The following is a 21,456-nucleotide window of genomic DNA, read 5'->3' as shown; positions in this document are numbered from 1 at the left end:
GAAAAATTCAGAACACTTTTCTGAATTTTTAATTTTTAAAAATTTTGTGACTGAAGAAAGGTAATTCAATAATATAAATTAATGGGTCCAGTATCTTATTTCTTTCTCAGTGTCATTAAACTATAGTATAAAGCTATTTCTCTTCTGGTAGTTCTCACAGCCCAGGAGACAAACCATCTAAACATGTGTAGTGATCTAAGAAAGGCACAGACATACGGTTTCTTTTGCATTTATCTGAACTGATTGTGAAGGTGTTTAAAACCATCTCCCTTTTGTATGGGGTGCCTGTGTGGCTCAGTTGGTTAAGCATCCAACTTCAGCTCAGGTCATGATCTCACAGTCCGTGAGTTTGAGCCTCGCATCAGGCTCTGTGCTGACCGCTTGGAGCCTAGAGCCTGTTTCAGATTCTGTGTCTCTCTCTCTGCCCCTTCCCTGATCACACACACACTCTCTCTCTCTCACTAAAAAATAAACATTAAAAAAAAAAACAAAAACCCATCTCCCTTCTAATTAGATCATATCTGTCTACAGCTTACTGAGACATTTACTGATTAAATAATTTTTATTATCTACACAGAACAATGAAGTACTAAAGACTAAGAATATCCAGTTGCAGTGTTTTTCTTAATTCTTCAGTTTATGGTGCCTGTACTTGATAATCACATCTTTACTCTGTGTGTGTGTGTGTGTGTGTGTGTGTGTGTGTGTGTGTGTAGAAAGAATATATTGTTATATATTACTAGTATATATAAAATGGACCTGGCATTTTATCTCATTTGTCTTCATGTTCATTTCTTAATTTCTTACTTGGAATTAAAGTTAATAGGAACCTACCAGCTCTTAGATTAGACATATAAAACTAAGGTGTTAACCAAATATGGCTCCTCTCTCACTTTCAGTGCTATATACCTAGTAGGCTCTCAAAACATGTTTGTCGAATTAAGTGAAACATTTGCAAGGAACTATTACTTCAGGTTTTCTGAAAAGTTATTTCTCTGAGATTTTTGGTATAAATCCTATTTTGAAAGATTGTGGTACAGTGGCAGTTTTTACACTTTTAGGACCAGTTGGAGTGTTTACATTTGAGCCAATTTATAACTTGAGTTATTTTTTCTTTAAGATAAAAGCCCTTACAGGCAGTAATTTTTATCTTCCTACATTTAAAACTAATGGTAATTGTGGTTTTATTAGGAGACACTATTAAGGAATACTCTCATTTTATAAACTAATTGGTGTTCAGACATAAAATTAGAATAATTGCCTGCCTGCTAATTTTGAAACTAATCAATCAGTGATTGTATTGTGTGGTTTGGTCACATTCAGCTTTAATCATTTTATTTAACAGCTATTTTTCCTTAGGCCAGTTGTAGGCTAGAATATTTTGAGGCAAGAACTAAAGTGTTTTGTGATATCTGTACTAAGCAATATATATTCCTTTAAAATAATGCTGAGTGAAAAAAGCCAGGTTCAAAATGATTCCATTTATTTAACATTCATGAAGTAACATATAGGGATAGGGAACAGCTTAGTGGTGCCAGGGATTAGGGGTGGGGAAAAGAGGTGAGTATGGCTGTATAGGGGTAGCACAAAAGGAATATTGTGGTGATGGTACAGTTAAATATCTTGGTTGTGGTGGTAGTCACGTGAAGCTATACATTTCATAAAATAGCATAGAACTATACACGTACTGTCACGAATATATACACGTATAACTGGTAAAATATGAATAAGCTCTGTGGTTTGTACCAATGTCTGTTTCCTGGTATTGATATTGTACTATAGTTATTTAAGATGTTACTATTGGAGGAAGCTGGGCAAACGACCTTCCTGTACATTTTTTTGCAGCTACCTGTGAATTTACAATTAATGAAAAACAAAGTTTTAGAAAATATACTTCAACGAGAACTCCACCCTAAACCAGAGCAATTATTAAAGGCAGATATCCCAGATCAAGTCCCACTATCCAGTTATTACTATAGCAGCACAGTAGAGGACTCCCTCAAAGAAGGGTTCTTTCTGATCTACTCATGCTTGGAGAGGTATATTTTCATTTATAAGGAGTTCCTAATAAAGCCACTATCAGTTCTAAAAAAACCCATTCCTTAGCTATGCCATAGATCCCATGGCTAGCAATGGACTTGAATGTATACATCCTCCATTTTCCTGTTGATTGGTATACTGGATATAAAACCTTAAGGCATCTTAACACAAAACACATGTACAGCCTTTTAAATATTCTACAGAATAGATTTTTCTATTTTAGTAGATGTAAATTGAATCATACTATATGTATTTAGAGTTCTAATTAAATAACAATCTTGTGTTTTATTAAGCATAGCAATAAATATAAGATGAGACAGAGTTTACATGCTTTTCTGGTGAGCACATTGGTTTAACTGTAACTGTTTTCCCATAACTTAATTTGTTTAAATATAAACATTTCTTCAGTCTCATGTTCTTAAACATGAGCATAGTAATAATAATGGTAATAATGATGGCTACCCCTTATTGAGTACTTCTTTGAGCCAGAAACTTGCTAAGCACTTTTTATATTTTATTTTCATTTAATTCTTGTGAGGATTAAAGGACCTTTGAGGTAGGTACTATTATATAGATGAGTAACATACCTGAAATAACACAGCTAGTAAGGGAAAGAACAGTTTGAACTCGGTCAGAGTCCCAAGCCTACACTTGTAACCATTATTCTGTACTTCCTTTTTATACCATACAATATAGGAACTCTGAAGTTAGAGGCTGATATTTTGGTGATTATTATATATCTAAGTTTTTTTAATTCATAAGGCATATACATGAAATCTATTACTGAGTTCATTAAGATGAAGCCTTCCTTGATTTATGCAGGAGGACTTGTTTTTGTCTTTTTAATCTTCTCTCACTTATCCTTCCTTTTTCTTTTCTTTTCTTTTCTTTTTTTTAATTAAATAAGCTCTATGCCCAGAGTGGGGCTTGAACTCACAATCCCAAGCTCAAGAGTTGAGTGCTTTACCAACTGAGCTAGCCAGGCGCTGCTCCTTTCTTTTTATAGAAACCATAGACAGTCCCTGACTTAGGATAGTTTGATGTAGGATTTTTCAGCTTTATAATGATACAGAAGTGATATGCATTCAATAGAAATTGTATGTCAAATTTTGATCTTATCCGGGGCTAATGATATGCAGTACTCTTGTCATGATGCTGGGCTCTGGCCATGAACCACAGCTCACAGTCAGCCATGTGATCACAAGAGTAAACAACCCATACACTTAAAATTATCCTGTACCCAAACAACCATTCTGTTACTGACTTTCAGTACAGTATTCAGTAAATTATGTGAGATATTCAGCACTTTTATAAAGTAGGCTTTGTGTTAGATCATTTTGCCCAACTGTAGGCTAATGTGAGTGTTCTGAACATGTTTAAGGTAGACTGGCCTAAGCCATGATGTTGGATAGGTCATGTGTATTAAATGCATTTCAACTTAAAATATTTTCAATTTATGATGGGATTATTAGGACATACCTTGTCATAAGTTGAGAAAGAGCCGTGAATTAAAAGTTGATTCTTAACATTCATATTTTAATTCAAGGATATCTCTAAAGACTTAGAAAAACTTGACCTTTAAAATACAAAATGTTATTGATCCTGCTTTTAATTTGGCTGGTTTTTTATCTCCAGGATGGATCTAGACTTGAATTTCTTATGTTTGTTATACAGAAAATTTTAAATGATCATTAATACATTTATTGATTTTTTATATATTGATTTAAAATTGTTCAATACATTCACTGATTTTTATGTGAGGTCACAATTATAGAAACAACTAAAAGTTCTACTGCACTCTTTATTTTTAACTTTTTGTGTGTATGTGTTTAAACAAATTATTGGCTTTTTTTTTTTTTAAGTAAACTGTACCCCCAACATGGGGCTCAAACTCATGACCCCAAGATCAAGAGTCATGTGCTTTACTCACTGAGCCAGTCAGAGGCCCTCAGTTGTTAACATTTTAGTTATTACCTTTAATAGTCACTGTCAGAGTTCGTTTAGTTAGAAAACTGAGAATCGGGCTCCTGGGTGGCTCAGTCACTTAAGCCTCCAACTCTTGATTTTGGCTCAAGTCATGATTTCATGGTTTGTGAGTGGTTTGTGTTCAGCAATGCAGAGCCTGCTTGGGATTCTTTCTCCGCCTCTCTCTCTGCCCTTCCCCTCGTGTGCGCACATGTGTTTGCTCTCTCTCAAAATAAATAAACTTAAAAAAAAAATTAAACTGAAAATCGAAGGAGCTTCAAAAGGAGGTACTCTTCCCTGACTTTCTCAGCTTAGGTTCAGAGCTGCCTCTTTATTCCACTGATGATGCTGTTGGAATTCCAGGGTTATAAGTCTGTGAATAGAATGTGTAAAATACTGTACTCCTTCCATTCTGTTAACACCCTTTAAGTAAGAACATCTGATGTTTTTCAAAAGTCAGACAGAAATCATCCTTCAGAACAGCTAGAAACATGGGAACAAAACCTCTTGTTATGTCTCAGAGTATATATACTTTACATTAGAAAGGCCCTTCCCAGTCTCCTTGTTCTATATTACATGAGTCTAAAAAGTACTGGCTCTGTGTTTTACTTTTCTAACTTAAGTAGTTTAGGTTGAAGCAACCACACTGAAAGCGACAGCAGATGAGTTGTGACCGGCTGGAAGAGAGATAAGAAAAAATAATATAATAAAAGCAATCAAAGAAGTTGATTGCATTTGGACACTTAATCTTCTAGTCAATCCTAAAGACATTACTAAGTCAATGATCAAGAAACATTTAATTTACACTTAGAAAGACTGAGACATTAAAAATAGATTGGAAAGAATTTATGAGTTATGCTTATTAGTAGTACATTTAACATTTTAATATTTAACATTGGTATTCTAATGAGTAAAAATGTGTTGTATCACATAACAAATTTGTATTAAATTAATAATACATGTAATACACAAGTAATCCACCTAGCATGGCACCTGGCTCGGTAAATGTTAGCTACTATTGTTTTTGTTATTGATATCTTTTTCTCTAGTTGTAGTCAATTCACTGTCACCTAAAATGTCCTTAGTTCTTTGCCTGTACAATTCTTTTAATAAGTGTGTGTTCTATTACTTGTATGGCATTTGTGTATTAACTTTATTTATCTCCATGGCTCTAGGGAACTAGAATTAGGTTTATTTATTTTGTTCTTTTTGTTGCCATGGTAAACAAAGGAGGCACCAACTGATACTACACAGCTGAAAGCAGCAAATGTCAATATGCTAGAGAAGTATAGTCCTGAGGCTGGGGGTTACACTTTTCATTAAGAGATAAACTCAATCAGTAGCCTTATTTTTTTTTTTAATTTTTTTTTTTTTTACATTTATTTATTTTTGAGAGAGAGAGAGAGACAGAGCACGAGTGGGGGAGGGGCATAGAGAGAAGGAGACACAGAATCCAAAACAGGCTCCAGGCTCCAAGCTGTCAGCACAGAGCCCAATGTGGGGCTCGAACTCATGAACTCATGAGATCATGACCTGAGCCGAAGTTGGACGCTTAACTGACTGAGCCACCCAGCCTTATTTTAATATAAAATTCACATACCATAAAACTCACACTTTTAAAGTGTACATTTCAAAGTTGGTTAGTATATTTACAAAGCCTTATCCTTTTAAGAAAACATTTTTTAAGTATTTTAATTATATTTCCTTTCTTAGCTGTAAATGTTTGCTTTTGCCCATGTGATTACTAAATACCTCTTGCCTTCTCTTAAATTCTTTTTTGGTTCAGGTTTAATGTCCTATCTCTTTTAGGAAGGCTTTCTTGATTCTGTGCTCCCACAGGCTTTTTTTTAAGTCACTTTATAGCTTATCACATCTATGTTCTAATTATCTCTTTAGTCACTTTTTCTTCCCTTTCAAACCATTTATCTCTCAGAGATAGAGACTGTTCTTGTTTTCCTTGCTATCTGCAGAAGCTAGAACAGTGTCTGATATGTAGGCTTTTCAGTACATATTTATTGAATGATTATAGCCACAGATAGTTCTGGCAGCCCCTAAGCCTTAACATATGCCAAGAACTTGATACTATTATTCAATGGTGAATATTAAAAGAATGTGCTTTTTGTTGCTGGGAATCATACCACTTTCGTGTTGCAAGGGACCAGTGTTCCCCTACCCAATGCATGCATACTCACACACACACTCACATGTACAGGCAAAATAAATTGAAATCCGTTAGAGATTGAATGCCTTAGTGGTGAAGTTGGGAATAAAAAGCCATGTTACCTCATTTTTTCCTGTACCACTCTATTTTCTCTTACATGTTACAGCCTGTTCTCATAATTTATAATTCATTTGTTTCCTAAGGTTTAGGTAAAAGACCTTGAAAATGTTAATTTAGTTCATAATATTTTTTCATAATTTTTTCTGTTTTTAACTATAGGTAAGGAACTGGCTGCCAACCAGAATACTAGAAACGAAATTTTAAATTAGTTTTAAACAATGACAGTATTTTTTATGTTTTATAGACCTCCGTGAGTGAAAGCCTTCAGAGGGAAGCTGCTAAGAAGCAAGCAATGAAACAGGTAAGGTGACTGGGTGAATTAAATGTGTTTGGTGAAGTATTTCAGCTCATGTTTTTTTTTTAAGTATAAGTTCTGGTTATCTAGGTCTTGAGACTGAATATATATAAAGAAATAATTTTATGTAGGGGCACCTGAGTGGCTCAGTTGGTTAAGCATCCAACTTCAGCTCAGGTCATGGTCTCACGTTCGTGAGTTTGAGCCCCACGTCAGGGTTCTGCACTGACAGCTCAGAGCCTGGAGCCTGCTTCGGATTGTGTCTCCCTCTCTCTGCCCCTCCTCTGCTCGTCGTGCTCTGTCTCTCTCTCTCTCTCTCTCTCTCTCTCTCTCTCTCTCTCAAAAATAAGTAAATGTTTAAAAAAATTTTTATCTTGACCCTTGTTTTCTGAAAATGTTTAGGATGTTTCTTGATTCATAATAGATTTCAGGTTTTTGTGATAAATTTTAAAGGCAAAGCACAGTGAAGAATTAGCTCTTCATTGCTGTGTTGTAGATTAAACCCATTTCTGCTTTCAGATGACTCAGTAGTCTTATAGTGGATTATGTGGTTTAATAATTCTTATTAATGAACTTACTTGCTTAAAAAAAGTCTTTTCACCCTGAAGTAATTTCATGAGTTTATAATCTGAAATTCTCTAAGAATGGGGAATATCTAGTAATTTTCGATAGACTTGCCTAGAGCCTTATATTTATATGGCATTCTATAGTATTTACAAGGACTTTTTTTTAATACATACATTATATTTTTAAAATTCTCGCAAACTTGCCTGTGGTCCTGATTAAGAAATCTGAAACTTCAGGTGCGCCAAGGTGGTTCAGTCAGTTAAGTGTCTGACTGATTTCGGCTCATGTCATGATCCCAGGGTTGTGGGATCAAGCCCTTCATTCGGCTCTGCACTGAGCATGGAGCCTGCTGCTTAAGATATTCTCCCTTTCTCTCTCTTCCTCTGCCTCTTTCCCCCATTCCTGTGCTCTCTCTCAAAAAGAAATTATTTTTATTCTACATGTGTAGTACATTGGGGGTTATATTATTGATTTATATATATATATATATTTTTTAATCCATTGTTATAGTTTAGTCATGGAGTATTCATTATAACGTACATGTGGAACTGTTAAATTGTAAGGAATAGGGTTCAATTTGCTCCATCCACTTGACAATTTCTCATATTTTGCAATGTCAGTAGTAACATTTGAATCAAAATTGAGTAAATCTCCTTGAATGACAAGTACTCATCTAAATGTATTTGTTCCAGGGGTGCCTGGGTGGCTCGGTCATTTAAACGTCCTACTTCAGCTCAGGTCGTGGTCTCTCAGTCTGTGAGTTCAAGCCCTGTGACAGGCTCTGTGCTGACAGCTCATAGCCTGGAACCTGCTTCAGATTCTGTCTCTCTCTCTCTCTCTCTCTCTCTCTCTCTGCCCCTCCGCCCCCGTACTCTGTCTCTCAAAAATGAATAAATGTTAAAAAAATTTTGTTTTAACGTATTTGTTCCATATCAATACAGGAGAAAACATAACACCCTCTAGTCAATATTTGTTGGTTATTTTAGCAGTTTCAACCTGCATACATCAAATATCAGCTCTTGTATGTATAATATTAGCAACCATTTTATACCATTGTTTATTATCCCTGTAAAATTTTTAGTAGTTCAGTACTAGTAAGTAAATCTTTTAGTGAATTAATAGCTATTTATATATGGTTATATAGGTGAGAAACTGTAACGGTTTTTTGTTTGTTTGTTTTTTTAGTGTTTATTTTTGAGAGAGAGAGTGCGAGTGGGAGAGGAACGGGGGTGGGTGGGGGGACACAGAATCTGAAGCAGGCTACAGGCTCTGAGCTGTTAGCACAGAGCCTGACGTGGGGCTTGAACTCACAACCTGTGAGATCGTGACTGAACCAAAGTTGGATGCTCAACCAACTAAGATACCCAAGTGCCCCTCTGTGACAGTTCTTTAGCTATATCTTGTTGCAACAAAATTTATATATTTATCTTAAATTTTTATTTAAATTCCAGTTAATATAGTGTAAAGTTATTTTCAGGAGTAGACTTCAGTGACTCATCACTTACATATAACACCCAGTGCTCAAAATGATTAGCTCTTTCCTTAATACCCATCACCCAAGCCCATTCCCCCACCTATCATCCTCCATCAACCCTCAGTTCTGTATCATAGAGTCTGTTATGATATGTTTCCCTTTCTTTTGTTTTTCCCCCTTCCATGTGTTCATCTGTTTTTTGTTTTTGTTTTTTCTTAAATTCCACATATGAGTGAAATCATGGTACTCTGAGTGACTTATTTCGCTTAGGATAATACACTTTAGTTCCATCCACATCATTGCAAATGGCAAGATTTCATTCCTTTTGATGGCTGAGTAATACTCCATCATATATGTATATACCACATGTTTATCCATTCATCAGTCGATAGACATTTGGGCTCTTTCCATAATTTGGCTGTTGATAATGCTATGGACATTGGGGTGCACGTACCCCTTCAAATCTGTAGTTTTGTATCCTTTGGGTAAATACCTAGTAGTACAATTGCTGGGTCACAGAGTAGTTCTATTTTTAACTTTTTAAGGAACCTCCATACTGTGTTCCAGAGTGGCTGCACCAGTTTGCATTCCTACCAGCAGTGCAAGATGAACCCTTACTCTGCATCCTCACCAACTCTTATTGTTTCCTGTGTTGTTAATTTTAGCCATTCTCATAGGTGTGAGGTGGTATCTCATTGTGGTTTTTGATTTGTATTTCTCTGATGATGAGTGATGTTGAGCATCTTTTCATGTGTCAACCATTTGGATATCTTTGGAAAAATGTCTATTCGTGTCTTCTGCCCATTTCTTAAATGGATTATTTGTTTTTTAAGTGTTGAGTTTGATAAGTTCTTTATAGACTTTGAATACTAACCTTTTATTAGATATGTCTTCCATTCTTCAGGTTGCCTTTTAAGTTTTGTTGATTGTTTTCCTTCACTGTGCAGAAGCTTTTTATTTTGATGAAGTCTCAGTAGTTCATTTTTGATTTTGTTTCCCTTGCCTTTGGCAACTTCTAGTAAGAAGTTGCTCTGGCTGAGGTGAAAGAGGTTGCTGCCTGTGTTCTCCTGTAGGATTTTGATGGTTTCCTGTCTCACATTTAGGTCTTTCATCCATTTGAATTTATTTTTGTGTATGATGTAAGAAGTGGTCCAGTTTCATTCTTCTGCCAGTCACCATCCAGTTTTCACAACACCATTTATTGAGGAGACCTTTTTCCATTGGATAGTCTTCCCTGCTTTATGAAAAAATTAGTTGACCATATAGTTGTGGATCCATTTCTGGGTCTTATTTTCATTGATCTATGTGTTTATTTTTGTGTTTGTGTTGTGTGTACTGCCTTGATGACTATAGCTTTGTAATGTAGCTTGAAGTCCAGAATTACGATACCTCCAGCTTTGCTTTTCTTTTTCAGGATTGCTTTGGCTATTCAGGGTCTTTTGTGGTTCCATACAAATTTTAGGATTGTTTGTTCTAGCTCTGTGAAAAATGCTGGTAGTATTTTGATAGGGATTGTATTAAATGTGTAGATTGCATTGGGTAGTATAGACATTTTAACAGTGTTTGTTTTTTCAGTCCATGAGCATGGAATGTTTTTCCATTTCTTTGTGTCATCTTCAATTTCTTTTACAAGTGTTCTATGGTTCCAGAGTAGAGATCTTTTACTTCTCTGGTTAGGTGTATTCCAAAATATTCCTTATTGGTTTTGGTGCAATTATAGAAGGGACCAATTCCTTGATATCTCTTTATGCTGCTTCATTATTGGTATATAGAAATGCAACTGAATTCTGTTCATTGATTTTATATCCTGCAACGTTGCTGAATTCACATATTAGTTCTAGCAATTTTTTTGTTGGAGTCTTTCAGGTTTTCTACATAGAGTATCATGTCATCTGCGAATAGTGAAACTTTGACTTCTTCCTTGCCTGTTTGGATGCCTTTTATTTCTTTTTGTTGTCTGGTTGCCAAGGCTAAGACTTCCAGTACTCTTAAATAGTAATGGTGAGAGTGGACATCCCTGTCTTGTTCTGATCATAGGGGAAAAGCTCTCAGTTTTTCCCCATTGAAGATGGGGTAACTGTGGGTCTTTTGTATATGGCTTTTATGATGTTTGCATATGTTCCATCTATGCCTACTTTCTTGAGGGTTTTTATCAAGAATGAGTGCTTTTTCTGCATCTATTGACAGGATCATATAGTTCCTATCCTTTTATTAATGTATCACATTGATTTGCAAATACTGATGGATTCGATTTGCTAGTATCTTATTAAGAACTTTTACATCCATGTTCATCAGAAATATTGGCCTGTAATTCGTCTTTTTAGTGGGGTCTTTGTCTGATTTTGGAGTCAAGGTAATGCTGGCCTTGTAGAATGAGTTTGGAAGTTTCTTTTCATTGTTACATTTTTGGAACAGTTTGAGAAGAATAGGTATTAACTCTTTAAATGTTTGCTAGAATTCCCCTGGGAAGCCATCTGGCCCTGGACTTTAGTTGGGAGATTTCTGATTACTGATTCCACTTCTTTGCTAGTTATGGGTCTATTCAAATTTTCTATTTCTTGTTTCAATTCTGGTAGTTTATATGTTTCTAGGAGCTTCTCCAGTTCTCCAGATTGCCCAGTTTGTTGACATATTTTTCATGGTATATTCTTAAAATCTATGGTATTTCTGTGGAGTTGGTTGTGATCTCTCCCTCTTTCATTTGTGATTTTATCTATATGGTTCCTTTCTCTTTTCTTTTTATTAAGTCTGGCTAGAGGTTTATCAATTTTATTCTCCAAAGAACCAGTTCTTAGCTTTGTTGATCTGTTCTCCTGTTTTATTTTTGTTTCATTTATTTCTGCTCTAATCTTTATTATTTCCCTTCTTCTGCTGGCTTTAGGCTTTATTTGCTGTTCCTTTTCTAGTTCCTTTAGGTGTGAAGTTAGGTTATGTATTTAAGACTTTTCTTGCTTCTTGAGATAGGCCTGTGTTGCAATATACTTCCCTCTTAGGATTGCCTTTGTTGTATTCCAAAGGTTTTGGACTATCATGTTTTCATTTTCATTTGCTTGCATGTACTTTTTAATTTCTTCTTTAATTTCCTGGTTAACCCATTCATTCTTTTTTTTTTTAATTTTTTAAATGTTTGTTTATTTTTGAGAGAGAGAGAGAGAGACAGAGCATGAGTGGGGGAGGGGCAGAGAGGGAGGGAGACACAGAATCCGAAGCAGGCTCCAGGCTCTGAGCTATCTGCACAGAGCCTGATATGGGGCTCGAACTCATGAGCTATGAGATCATGACCTGAGCTGAAGTCAGACACTCAACAGACTGAGCCATCCAGACCCCCCACCATCTGCTCCTCCTCCCCCCCGCCCGCATTCATTCATTAGTAGAATGTTCTTTAACCTCCGTGTATTTGTGGTTTTTCCAGATTTTTCTTGTGGTTGACTTCAAGTTTCATAGTGTTGTGGTCTGAAAATATACATGGTATGATCTCAATCTTTTTGTGCTTGTTTAGGCCTGATTCATGACCCAGTATGTGATGTTCTGTGTTCTTTTCTAGTCTTTATTGCTTTTTCCCCCCTCAAGGAGTCCCAACCTTTAATATTTTCTTGCAGGGCTGTTTTTGTGGTCATGGACTCCATGAGTTTTTGTTTGTCTGGGAACCTGTTTATGTCTCATTCTATTCTGAATGGCACCCTCCTTGGATAAAGTATTCTTGGCTACATATTTTTCCCATTCAGCACATTAAATATATCATGCCACTGCCTTCTGGCCTACCGAGCTTCTGTGGACAGATCTGCTATGAAACTTATCTGTCTTCCCTCATAGGTTAAGAACTTTTTTGCCCTTGTTGCTTTTAGGATTCTTCACTTGTCTGTGTATTTTGTGAATTTGACTATGATATGCCTTAGTGATGGTTGGCTTTTGTTGAATTTAATGGGAGTTCTTTTTGCTTTTTGAATTTCTATGTCTGTTTCCTTTGCCAGGTTAGGGAAATTTTCAGCTCTAATTTGCTCAAATAAACCTGCCCCTTTTTCTCTTTCTTTATCTTCTGGGACTCCTATGATAGGAATCTTATTAAGCTTTAAGGAGTCCTTGAGTTCCCTAAGTCAACATTTGTGATCCAATACCTTTCTTTCCCTCTTCAGCTTCATTATATTCCATAATTTTATCTTTTATGTCACTGATTCGTTCCTCTGCTTCATCCATCCTCATTGTCATGGCATCCATTCAGGTTTGCATCTTGGTTATAGCATTTTTAATTTCAGCCTCACCAGTTTTTAGTTCTTTTGTCTCTGCAGTAAGGGATTCTCTAGTGTCTTCTATGCTTTTTCAAGCCCAGCTAGTATCCTTATAATTATTGTTTTAAATTCTAGTTCAGACATCTTACTTGTATCTGTATTGATTGAATCCCTGGCTGTTATTTCTTCCTGTTCCTTCTTTTGGGGTGAATTCCTCTGTGTTATCATATTGTCAAGGACAAAAAAAAGAAAAAAAGAAGCTGGATCGTAGATATGTTTTGATCTCTCTCTGCATTCAGGACTCCCTCCCCATCACAGCACCCACAGCTCTTCTGTCCCCCAAATCAACTCTCCGCAGCTCCTAACTTCAACATTGTGGCAATTTTTTCATGTCTAGTGCATTTTTTCTTAGTCCTCAGATTCATCTCTTGGGTGTTCAAAATGATTTGATATTTATCTAGCTGTGTTCAGGGATGAGGCAAGCCTAGTAGAAGAGAAGTCTCTAGTAGTAGGAGTAGTAGAAGTCTCTTCTCCTTCACATTTCCTTTAACGTTTGTCATCTGTTTGTTCCTTGTCCAACTGGAATTCTGCATAACGATAAATTTGTTAAGCACTTTTTAATGTGCCAGACATTATGGCAACCACTTCTTGAGAATTCTCTTTAATTCTTAAAATAATCCTATGAGATAAATGCTCTTATAATCTCCATTTTGTAGTTGATGGACATGAAGGCAAAAAGATATATGTGACTTTTATGAGGTCTCATAGTTAGTTCAAACCCAGGCATTGAAATTGCAGAGCCCATGCTTTTAGCCACTATGTTTACTGCCACCCTGGGGAATGGGCACAGAATTATGTATTTAGTAATATTAAGGTAATATCTTAGTTTCATAGTGGAAATGTAACTCAGCATCCTCAAGATGGTTTAATGCACACATAAAAGACTGATTGTTTTTTAAACATAAATGCTGAGGTGCTTTGAGTTAGAATTTTAGAGTTCAACTTCTTCACCATATCAATGAGAGAATTAGTTCCAGAGAATGTGATGACTTCTCCAACATAATGTAGGCGTCTAGTGTTCTGGTGTTCTTTAAAATTTTGAGGGGGGCACCTGGGTGGCTCAGTCGATTAAGCATCCAACTTTGGCTTAGGTCATGATCTCACGGTTCATGGGTTCGAGCCCCGCATCGGGCTCTGTGCTGACAGCTCAGAGCCTGGAGCCTGCTTCAGATTCTGTGTCTCCTTCTCTCTCTGCTCCTCCCCTGCTCATGGTCTGTCTCTCTCTCTCTCCTTCAAAAATAAATTAAAATATTAAAAAAAATTTTTTTTCACGTTCATTTATTTATTTTGAAAGAGAGAGTGTGTAAGCAGTGTAGGGGCAGAGAGAGAGGGAGAAAGAGAATCCCAAGCAGGCTCAGCACTGTTGGCACAGAGCCTATTGCAGGGCTCTATCCCATGAACCGTGAGATCATGACCTGAGCCAACATCAAAAGACAGATGCTTAACCAACTGAGTCCGGTACCCCTTGTGTTCTTTTGACATTTTTGTGTTATCTTTTCTTACTTAAAGCATAAATCTCAAATCTACTTTCATTTTTAACCCTAGCTGTCCAGAACCACTTTTTTCTTTTTTTTTTTTTAATTTTTTTAATGTCTCTTTGTGAGAAAGAGCTCTTGTGTTCTGCTTTAATACAAAACTTTTATTGTAAAGAATACTAACTTAATTATATTTACTAAATCTAAGGTAAAATGCTCTTAGAAATGGGATATTTTATTTATTTATTTATTTTTAAATGTTTATTTATTTTGAGAGAGAGCACGTACTCAAGCAGGGGAAGGACTGAGAGAGAGAGAGAATCCCAACTAGGCTCTGCACTGTCATTACAGAGCCTGACATGGGGCTTAAACTCAAACTGTGAGATCGTGACCTGAGCCACCAGAAATGGCATATTTTTAATAGCTCGACAACATTTTTTTCTTTTTCTTTCTGCTCTTTTATCTGAACCTCAGGTGCACAGAACTGATGATAGCAACATTATTTTACTCCCTATTTCATTGAAAAAGCTATTAAATGTTATCATTAAATGCAATATTTGATAGGTATCTGTTGTCAAGCCAAAACCTCTTGGTTTGAGGTTTGTTTGTTGTTTGTTTTTAAAAGTCCTATATGAATGAATTATATAAAATAGATAATACAACAACTTGGAAGGTAGATACAATTATTATCCTCAATTTTTTTGATGAAAACTGAGGCACAAAAAGATTACACATACTTTCCCAGAGTAGCTAAGTATAGAGCCTGGGATTCAAACCCAAGCAGCCTGGCTTCAGACTGATGTTTATATTTTCAGTCTAAAATGTGATTGATAGAATTTTTATGATCTATATATGATTCATGATCCTCTCTGAGAAAAATTACTTAAGACTTTCTTTGGTATGTATTAACTGGCTCATTTTTTAAATTTGTTTGTTTGTTTTAGACCAAACTAGAAATCCAGAAGGCCCTTGCAGAAGATTCCACTGTATATGAATATGACAGTATTTATGATGAAATGCAGAAAAAAAGGGAGGAAAATAATCCCAAATTGCTTTTGGGAAAAGACCGAAAGGTTTGTAGCTGAAAAGTATAAATTTCTTTGACCTTGACTTGTATTTTATATCTTAATCTTATTTTAGCATGAGGATGATCTGAGAAAAAGCTTTTAGGTATTTGAAATGTGAAGAAGAGCCCCTAGTTGCAGATAATATAGGTTTGATTTAGAACCCAGGAAACCCTACTAAAAGTATCCTAACAGGAGTGAATAAATTCTCTAACAATAAAAACAACAAGTTGTGTTTTTTGCTTTAAAACCTTCACACATTTTGGAAATTTTTTTCTTAGAAAGTCTCTGTACTAGTAACTCCTGTTCCTGTTCATATTTTTGTGTTTTATCATTCACTCATTTTTTTATTGCATTCTAGCTGGTAACAGAATCATCTGCACATGTGATCATATTTTTAGTTTGAAAAAAATACTTGAGAGTGGGAGCTTGAAATACATTCACATTTTGTATCACTTTTTGTCTTTCATAAGCACAAACAGACATCTTTGCATCTTATAGTATGTGCAGGTAGGGTGGTAGTATAAAATTAAAGCTATTCTTTTAAATAAGCATATTTCACCTAATGGAAAAAGTAGTAGGAACCTTCTGAATCACTTACTTGAAGTATTGAGACAATACCTGTGAAAAGGGTGAAAACACAGTGGAAAAATTAATTTGAAATAAAAAAAAAAGTAAAATAGCAGTTTGAATAATTTGTTTTACACTTAAATTTTTATTGTAAAGAATTTTAGTTTCACTCTTGCTAGTAAATTTATATTGAATTTTGAGAGGATGACAGTCCCGCCTATTTGGACTAGCCATTTTTATCTTAATAAATTCATGATAAAAACAATATTCTTAATTTTTATTTTTGATTCTTCCCTAAATAATCTTATTTTTCCTCCTAGCCCAAGTATATTCACAACTTACTAAAAGCAGTTGAGATCAGAAAAAAGGAACAGGAAAAGAGAATGGAAAAGAAAATACAGAGAGAACGAGAGATGGAGAAGGGAGAGTTTGATGATAAGGAGGCATTTGTGACATCTGCTTATAAGAAAAAACTGCAAGAGAGAGCTGAAGAGGAAGAAAGAGAAAAAAGGGCTGCTGCACTTGAAGGTGAAATAGAAGAGGGAAAAGGGTAGAAGGAAACCGAAGCAGCAAATTGGTTTAGCCATTTGCTCTGTCCGTGAACTTCTAGGTTATAATGTGGTGGTCCTAATTTACGTATATAGATTTAAGGTATAAGATATGATGTTTTGTAGTATTATAAAACGTTGAAGAGATTATGAGTAAAAACACAGTTTTACTCTCAGTAACTTATTTCTACTGGACTTTTCATATATCTCATTTTGTTGTTTAAAACTATGACCATTACGAGTCATTGCCATAGAAAAATTCTAAATGTAAGAACTTTTATTACAAATCATAACACCATAATCTTGGTCAGAAGCAATATAAACTGAGATTTAAATCCTAGTTATATTTTCTGGCTTTAGAAAACTAGAGTAATACCACTCAAGGAACATTAACTGTGTGGGCATTTAGAAAAAGCATAACATTAATTCAAAAAAGAAAAAGATGTGCAGGAGCCAAAGAATGTCTTAGTGCTTTACTTCAGTACTTTCTACTCATGGTCATTTCTCAAGGTCTAAGTAAAATGTATACATATAAATAGCTTAATTGACAAATGCTCATCAACTTTAAATAGAAGAAAATCAAGTCTAATGTTCTAAGGATGTATTAAGTGTTCATCTAGAGTATCAGTTGGCAGATTTTCTGTGAAGGACCAGATAAGTAAATATTTTAGGTTTTGTGTACCATATGATCTCTGTTGGAGCTCCTCAGTTCTGCCTTTTAATGCAAAAGCAGCCTTAAACAATAAACAAATGAACAAGGCTACATTCCAATAAAAATATATTTACGAAAACAGTAGGCCACATTTGGTCTACAGGCTATAGTTTGCCAACTCTGGATCTACAGTTTATATACTGTATGTTACATACTCTACACCTGTAAAACAGAACTGTGTTGTGCCTTGTTGAATATATTCCTCTCATGTTTGCTTTCCCTCTCAGCCCATTTGGATGTAACCAAGCAGAAAGATCTCAGTGGATTTTATAGACACCTATTAAATCAAGCAGTTGGTGAAGAGGAAGTACCTACATGCAGCTTTCGTGAAGCCAGGTGAGACATGGCATATGGAATATTTAGAAGAAAAATTCTGTTCATGATCTGTGGTTGTAGGATTATTTTAACCCTCTGAAAGATAGAAGATTACAGCATTGCATGTTGTGTTGTCAGCCAAACCTGACCTGATTGAATTGCAAAGGATTTACACTTTCTTAATTAAAAACTTACAGATTTAGTTCAAGATTATTTCTATTCTTCAGGATTCCTACATGTATGTTCATAAGAAGTAGTTTATTTTCATAAATAGGACATGGCCTCCAGAAAATGTAAGATTCACATATTTAGGGCTAGAAATGCACTCTCTAATATGTAGCTAGTAGTCACATATGGCTATTTAAATAAAATCTAGGGGCGCTTTGGTGGCTCAGTCAGTTAGTGTCTGACCTTGGCTCGCGTTCATGAGTTTGAGCCTTACATGTGTCTCACTGCTATCAGCTTTCAGCGTGGAGCCTGCTTCAGATCCTCTGTCCTCTTTGGCCCTTCCCCGCTTGCACTCTCACTCTTAAAAAAAAGAAATAAAACATTAAAAATATATGTATTATAAATAAAAAATAAAATTTTGGTTATAATAGCCACATTTCAAATACAGTTGCCACATATGGCTAGTGGCTACCACAGATGGCACAAATATGGACATTACTATTTCTGTACATATTTCCATTAGCACCGGTATAAAAAGAAAGTATTGGAGGGTTTTTAAAATAAAATTATAAAGTATTGTAGGAATGGTTAAACGACTCTCCTAAGTATATAGCTGAAGGTAAAAGGGAGAATTTGTCCTAAGCTTGTATCTGAGTAAATGGTTTTTTGAACAGAGACATTCAGATTAGAGGATCTGTGTCTGTGTTGCTGGGAAAAGGAGAGAGGCAGGAGAATGGAAGTAAAGGGAAGAGAAGGAATTAGATTTATACTTCCACCCCTACCTCCTTTGCTGCCAACTGCTAGGTTTGATTACAAAATTGATGAAAATTATGAGTCTAAGAAAGTATATTTGAAGAGAGATTTTGAATGGAGAATTAGAATTTCTGTTAGAGTTTCATCTGGAACAGTTGTGAGGCCAGCCATGAAACTCCATAATGTCATTTAATATTGTACTTTTCTCAGTCTAATAATAGAATTCCTAACTGTTAATCCTTTAGAAGATAGTTCTGCTGCCAATTCCCAAAGAACCACTGTTGTTTTATTAGTATAATTATTAAGTGATTAGTAAGAATGAATGTGTGAGTAATGTAGACAAATTAACCACATTTATCAGCTGGGAAAATGTAGGTGATATGAACAATTTTTAGTGTTATTGATTGTAATCGAGCAGATTCATATATTCCCATTTTGTTGTGATAGGTGCCAAGGGAGGGGTGCTCATGCCTTTTTAATCATAAGACAAATTATTTAGTGATACTTAAGAATTAGATTTTGCCAGCATTTTGCTATAAAAAAAAATTATCTTCATCTATTCCCAGGACTATTATTAAATTTTTTAAAAAGAGAAAAATCCAACAAAGAGCTGTAACTTGAACTTCATATTATGAAAATAGTACTTAGATACAGAATATATCTTACTTTTGCCAATTATTGGCATGCTTAACAAAAACCAAAACCTTGTACAGACTCCTGTCTGAAGGTTCTAACGGTCCAATACAGCAATCTAATTTTCTCTATTTCACTTCTACCTTTTTCTGAAAATATCCTGAATGGTTAGAAAATACTAGTTTACAATATTCATAAGGTAAATAGCACTTTTTCACATTTAGTAGTTAAATTTAAGTATTGAGAAAAATTATATGAACATTTCATGTGCTTACTACAATTGATAATGTGGCATTTTTTAAATGTTACTTTTTTTAAGGTCTGGAATAAAGGAAGAGAAATCAAGGGGTTATTCTGATGAAGTAAGTTCAGAGAACAGAATACCACATGAGAAATGCATTCTCCAAACTGTTGTGCAAGTAGAGGAAAACCCAGATGCAGATAGCGACTTTGATGCTAATAGCAGTGAGGATGATGAAATGGAAGAAAATAAAAAAGCAAACGCAAGAAGGGAGAGGGTCACAGAGACCTCCAAGAGTGACTCTAAACATCAGAGGAATCAAATCCACTCACGGTCTTCTAGTGAAGAAAGAGAGCATGGTACCAAATGCCACACAAAAAGGTCCAAGTCAAGAGTTCATGAGAAAAGGGAAGATCAGCACCAAGAGAGACAATCCCGGGATCATGAGAACTATTACAATGACCGTGATTACCGAAAAGAAAAGAAGGATTCCCATAGGCACCGAGAAGCCAGCCATAGAGATTCCCACTGGAAGAGGCATGAACAAGAAGATAAACTGAGGGGAAGAGACCAAAGAGAAAGAAATGACAGAGATTGGAAAAGGGAGAAAGACAGGGAGAAATATTCCCCAAGAGAACAAGAAAGAGAGAGACAACGAAATAATCATGATCGATACAGTGAGAAAGGAGGAGAGAAGGAAGAGAAAAGCAAAGAAGAGCATGTGAAAGCAAGGAAAGAAAGATATGAAAACAGTGATAAGTACAGACATAGAGAACAACGAGAAATAAGTATTCAGTCTTCAGAAAGAAACCGAGAGAAAAAAGAAAGCAGCCCAAATTCTAGGGGAAAGGATAGGTTTCTTGACCAGGAAAAATCCAATAAAATGAGAAACATGGACAAAGAAAGAAACCCAGAGAAACCCTCTAGTTCTGAAACATCAGTAGGAGCAAAACATAGACTCACAGAGGAATACCAAGAGATGGGCAAAGAACAAGAGGGGCCACATGAGGTGGGGAACAAGTTTGCAAAGCGAAATAATGAAGAAACTGTAATGTCGGCTAGAGATAGGTACCTGGCCAGGCAGATGGCACGGGTTAATGCAAAGACATATATTGAGAAAGAAGATGATTGATAACTGCCCCAGTAGAAAGACCTGTGGAGGCACAGAAAATGAAAACTCCTGAAATATGCTGTGTGAAAGCATAAACGAGTGTGTTAACAGTGGTTGGGAGGGTATTTTTTAATATATTTTCAAAATTCATTATTGGCTTAAGTAAAAATAAGTCCTTTTGTCTTGAATGTTTAAATTGATATGTATTTTATTATCATTACCACATTCTTGGTTGGTGGTAAATCCCTGTACAGGTTCTTAATGAGGAAAATTGTCTGCACTCTAACCATTAAAAAATAACTCCTCAAACAACTCTCCTAATAATGTTGGCTTTGTTGCAGGAGCTGTTAGTTTTATAAATAGTGTATTCTAGATAAAAAATATGTGGATTTGTGGATTTGAGTAACAGAATATTGCTATACTTTGTTTTGATATTTATGTTAATATATAAAATATAGATCATACATTGTCTGACTTTCTAGCTCACAGAATATTTGGCTTAAATGCAAATAAAAATAGTGATACGTTTGTACATTTAATTCAGTCTCATATTTTATTTTTTTTTTTTTAAATTTTTTTTTTTTCAACGTTTTTTATTTATTTTTGGGACAGAGAGAGACATAGCATGAACGGGGGAGGGGCAGAGAGAGAGGGAGACACAGAATCAGAAACAGGCTCCAGGCTCCGAGCCATCAGCCCAGAGCCTGACGCGGGGCTCGAACTCATGGACCGTGAGATCGCGACCTGGCTGAAGTCGGACGCTTAACCGACTGCGCCACCCAGGCGCCCCTCAGTCTCATATTTTAAAAGTAATGTCATGCCACGATTCCTTTTTTTTTTTAATTTTTTTTTTTTAATGTTTATTTATTTATTTTTTTGGAGAGAGACAGAGACAGAGTGCGAGCTGGGGAGGAGCAGAGAGAGAGGGAGACACAGAATCTGAAGCAGCCTCCAGGCT

At 35.5% G+C, this 21,456-nt stretch overlaps 1 protein-coding gene across 3 annotated transcripts in view; it reads left to right on the top strand.

Annotated features, from left to right (window-relative positions):
• Positions 1–21,037, top strand: part of NSRP1 (nuclear speckle splicing regulatory protein 1) — a 60,279-nt gene extending 39,242 nt beyond the window's left edge. For all 3 annotated transcript variants that reach the window (XM_060647823.1, XM_060647825.3, XM_060647824.3), the window contains 5 exons: positions 6,531–6,587; positions 15,328–15,456; positions 16,338–16,545; positions 17,505–17,613; positions 19,466–21,037. In XM_060647823.1, coding sequence (XP_060503806.1) covers positions 6,531–6,587; positions 15,328–15,456; positions 16,338–16,545; positions 17,505–17,613; positions 19,466–20,519 — 1,557 coding nt within the window. In that variant the 3' untranslated portion in view covers positions 20,520–21,037. The remainder of the gene's footprint in view (positions 1–6,530; positions 6,588–15,327; positions 15,457–16,337; positions 16,546–17,504; positions 17,614–19,465) is intronic.
• The last annotated feature ends 419 nt before the right edge of the window (positions 21,038–21,456 follow it).

This window comes from Panthera onca, chromosome E1 (genome assembly GCF_046562875.1).
Source record: "Panthera onca isolate mPanOnc1 chromosome E1, mPanOnc1 haplotype 2, whole genome shotgun sequence".
NCBI lineage: Eukaryota > Metazoa > Chordata > Mammalia > Carnivora > Felidae > Panthera > Panthera onca.
The sequence above is the reverse complement of the archived record's forward strand: the minus strand, read 5'-3'. Positions and strand labels throughout refer to the sequence as shown.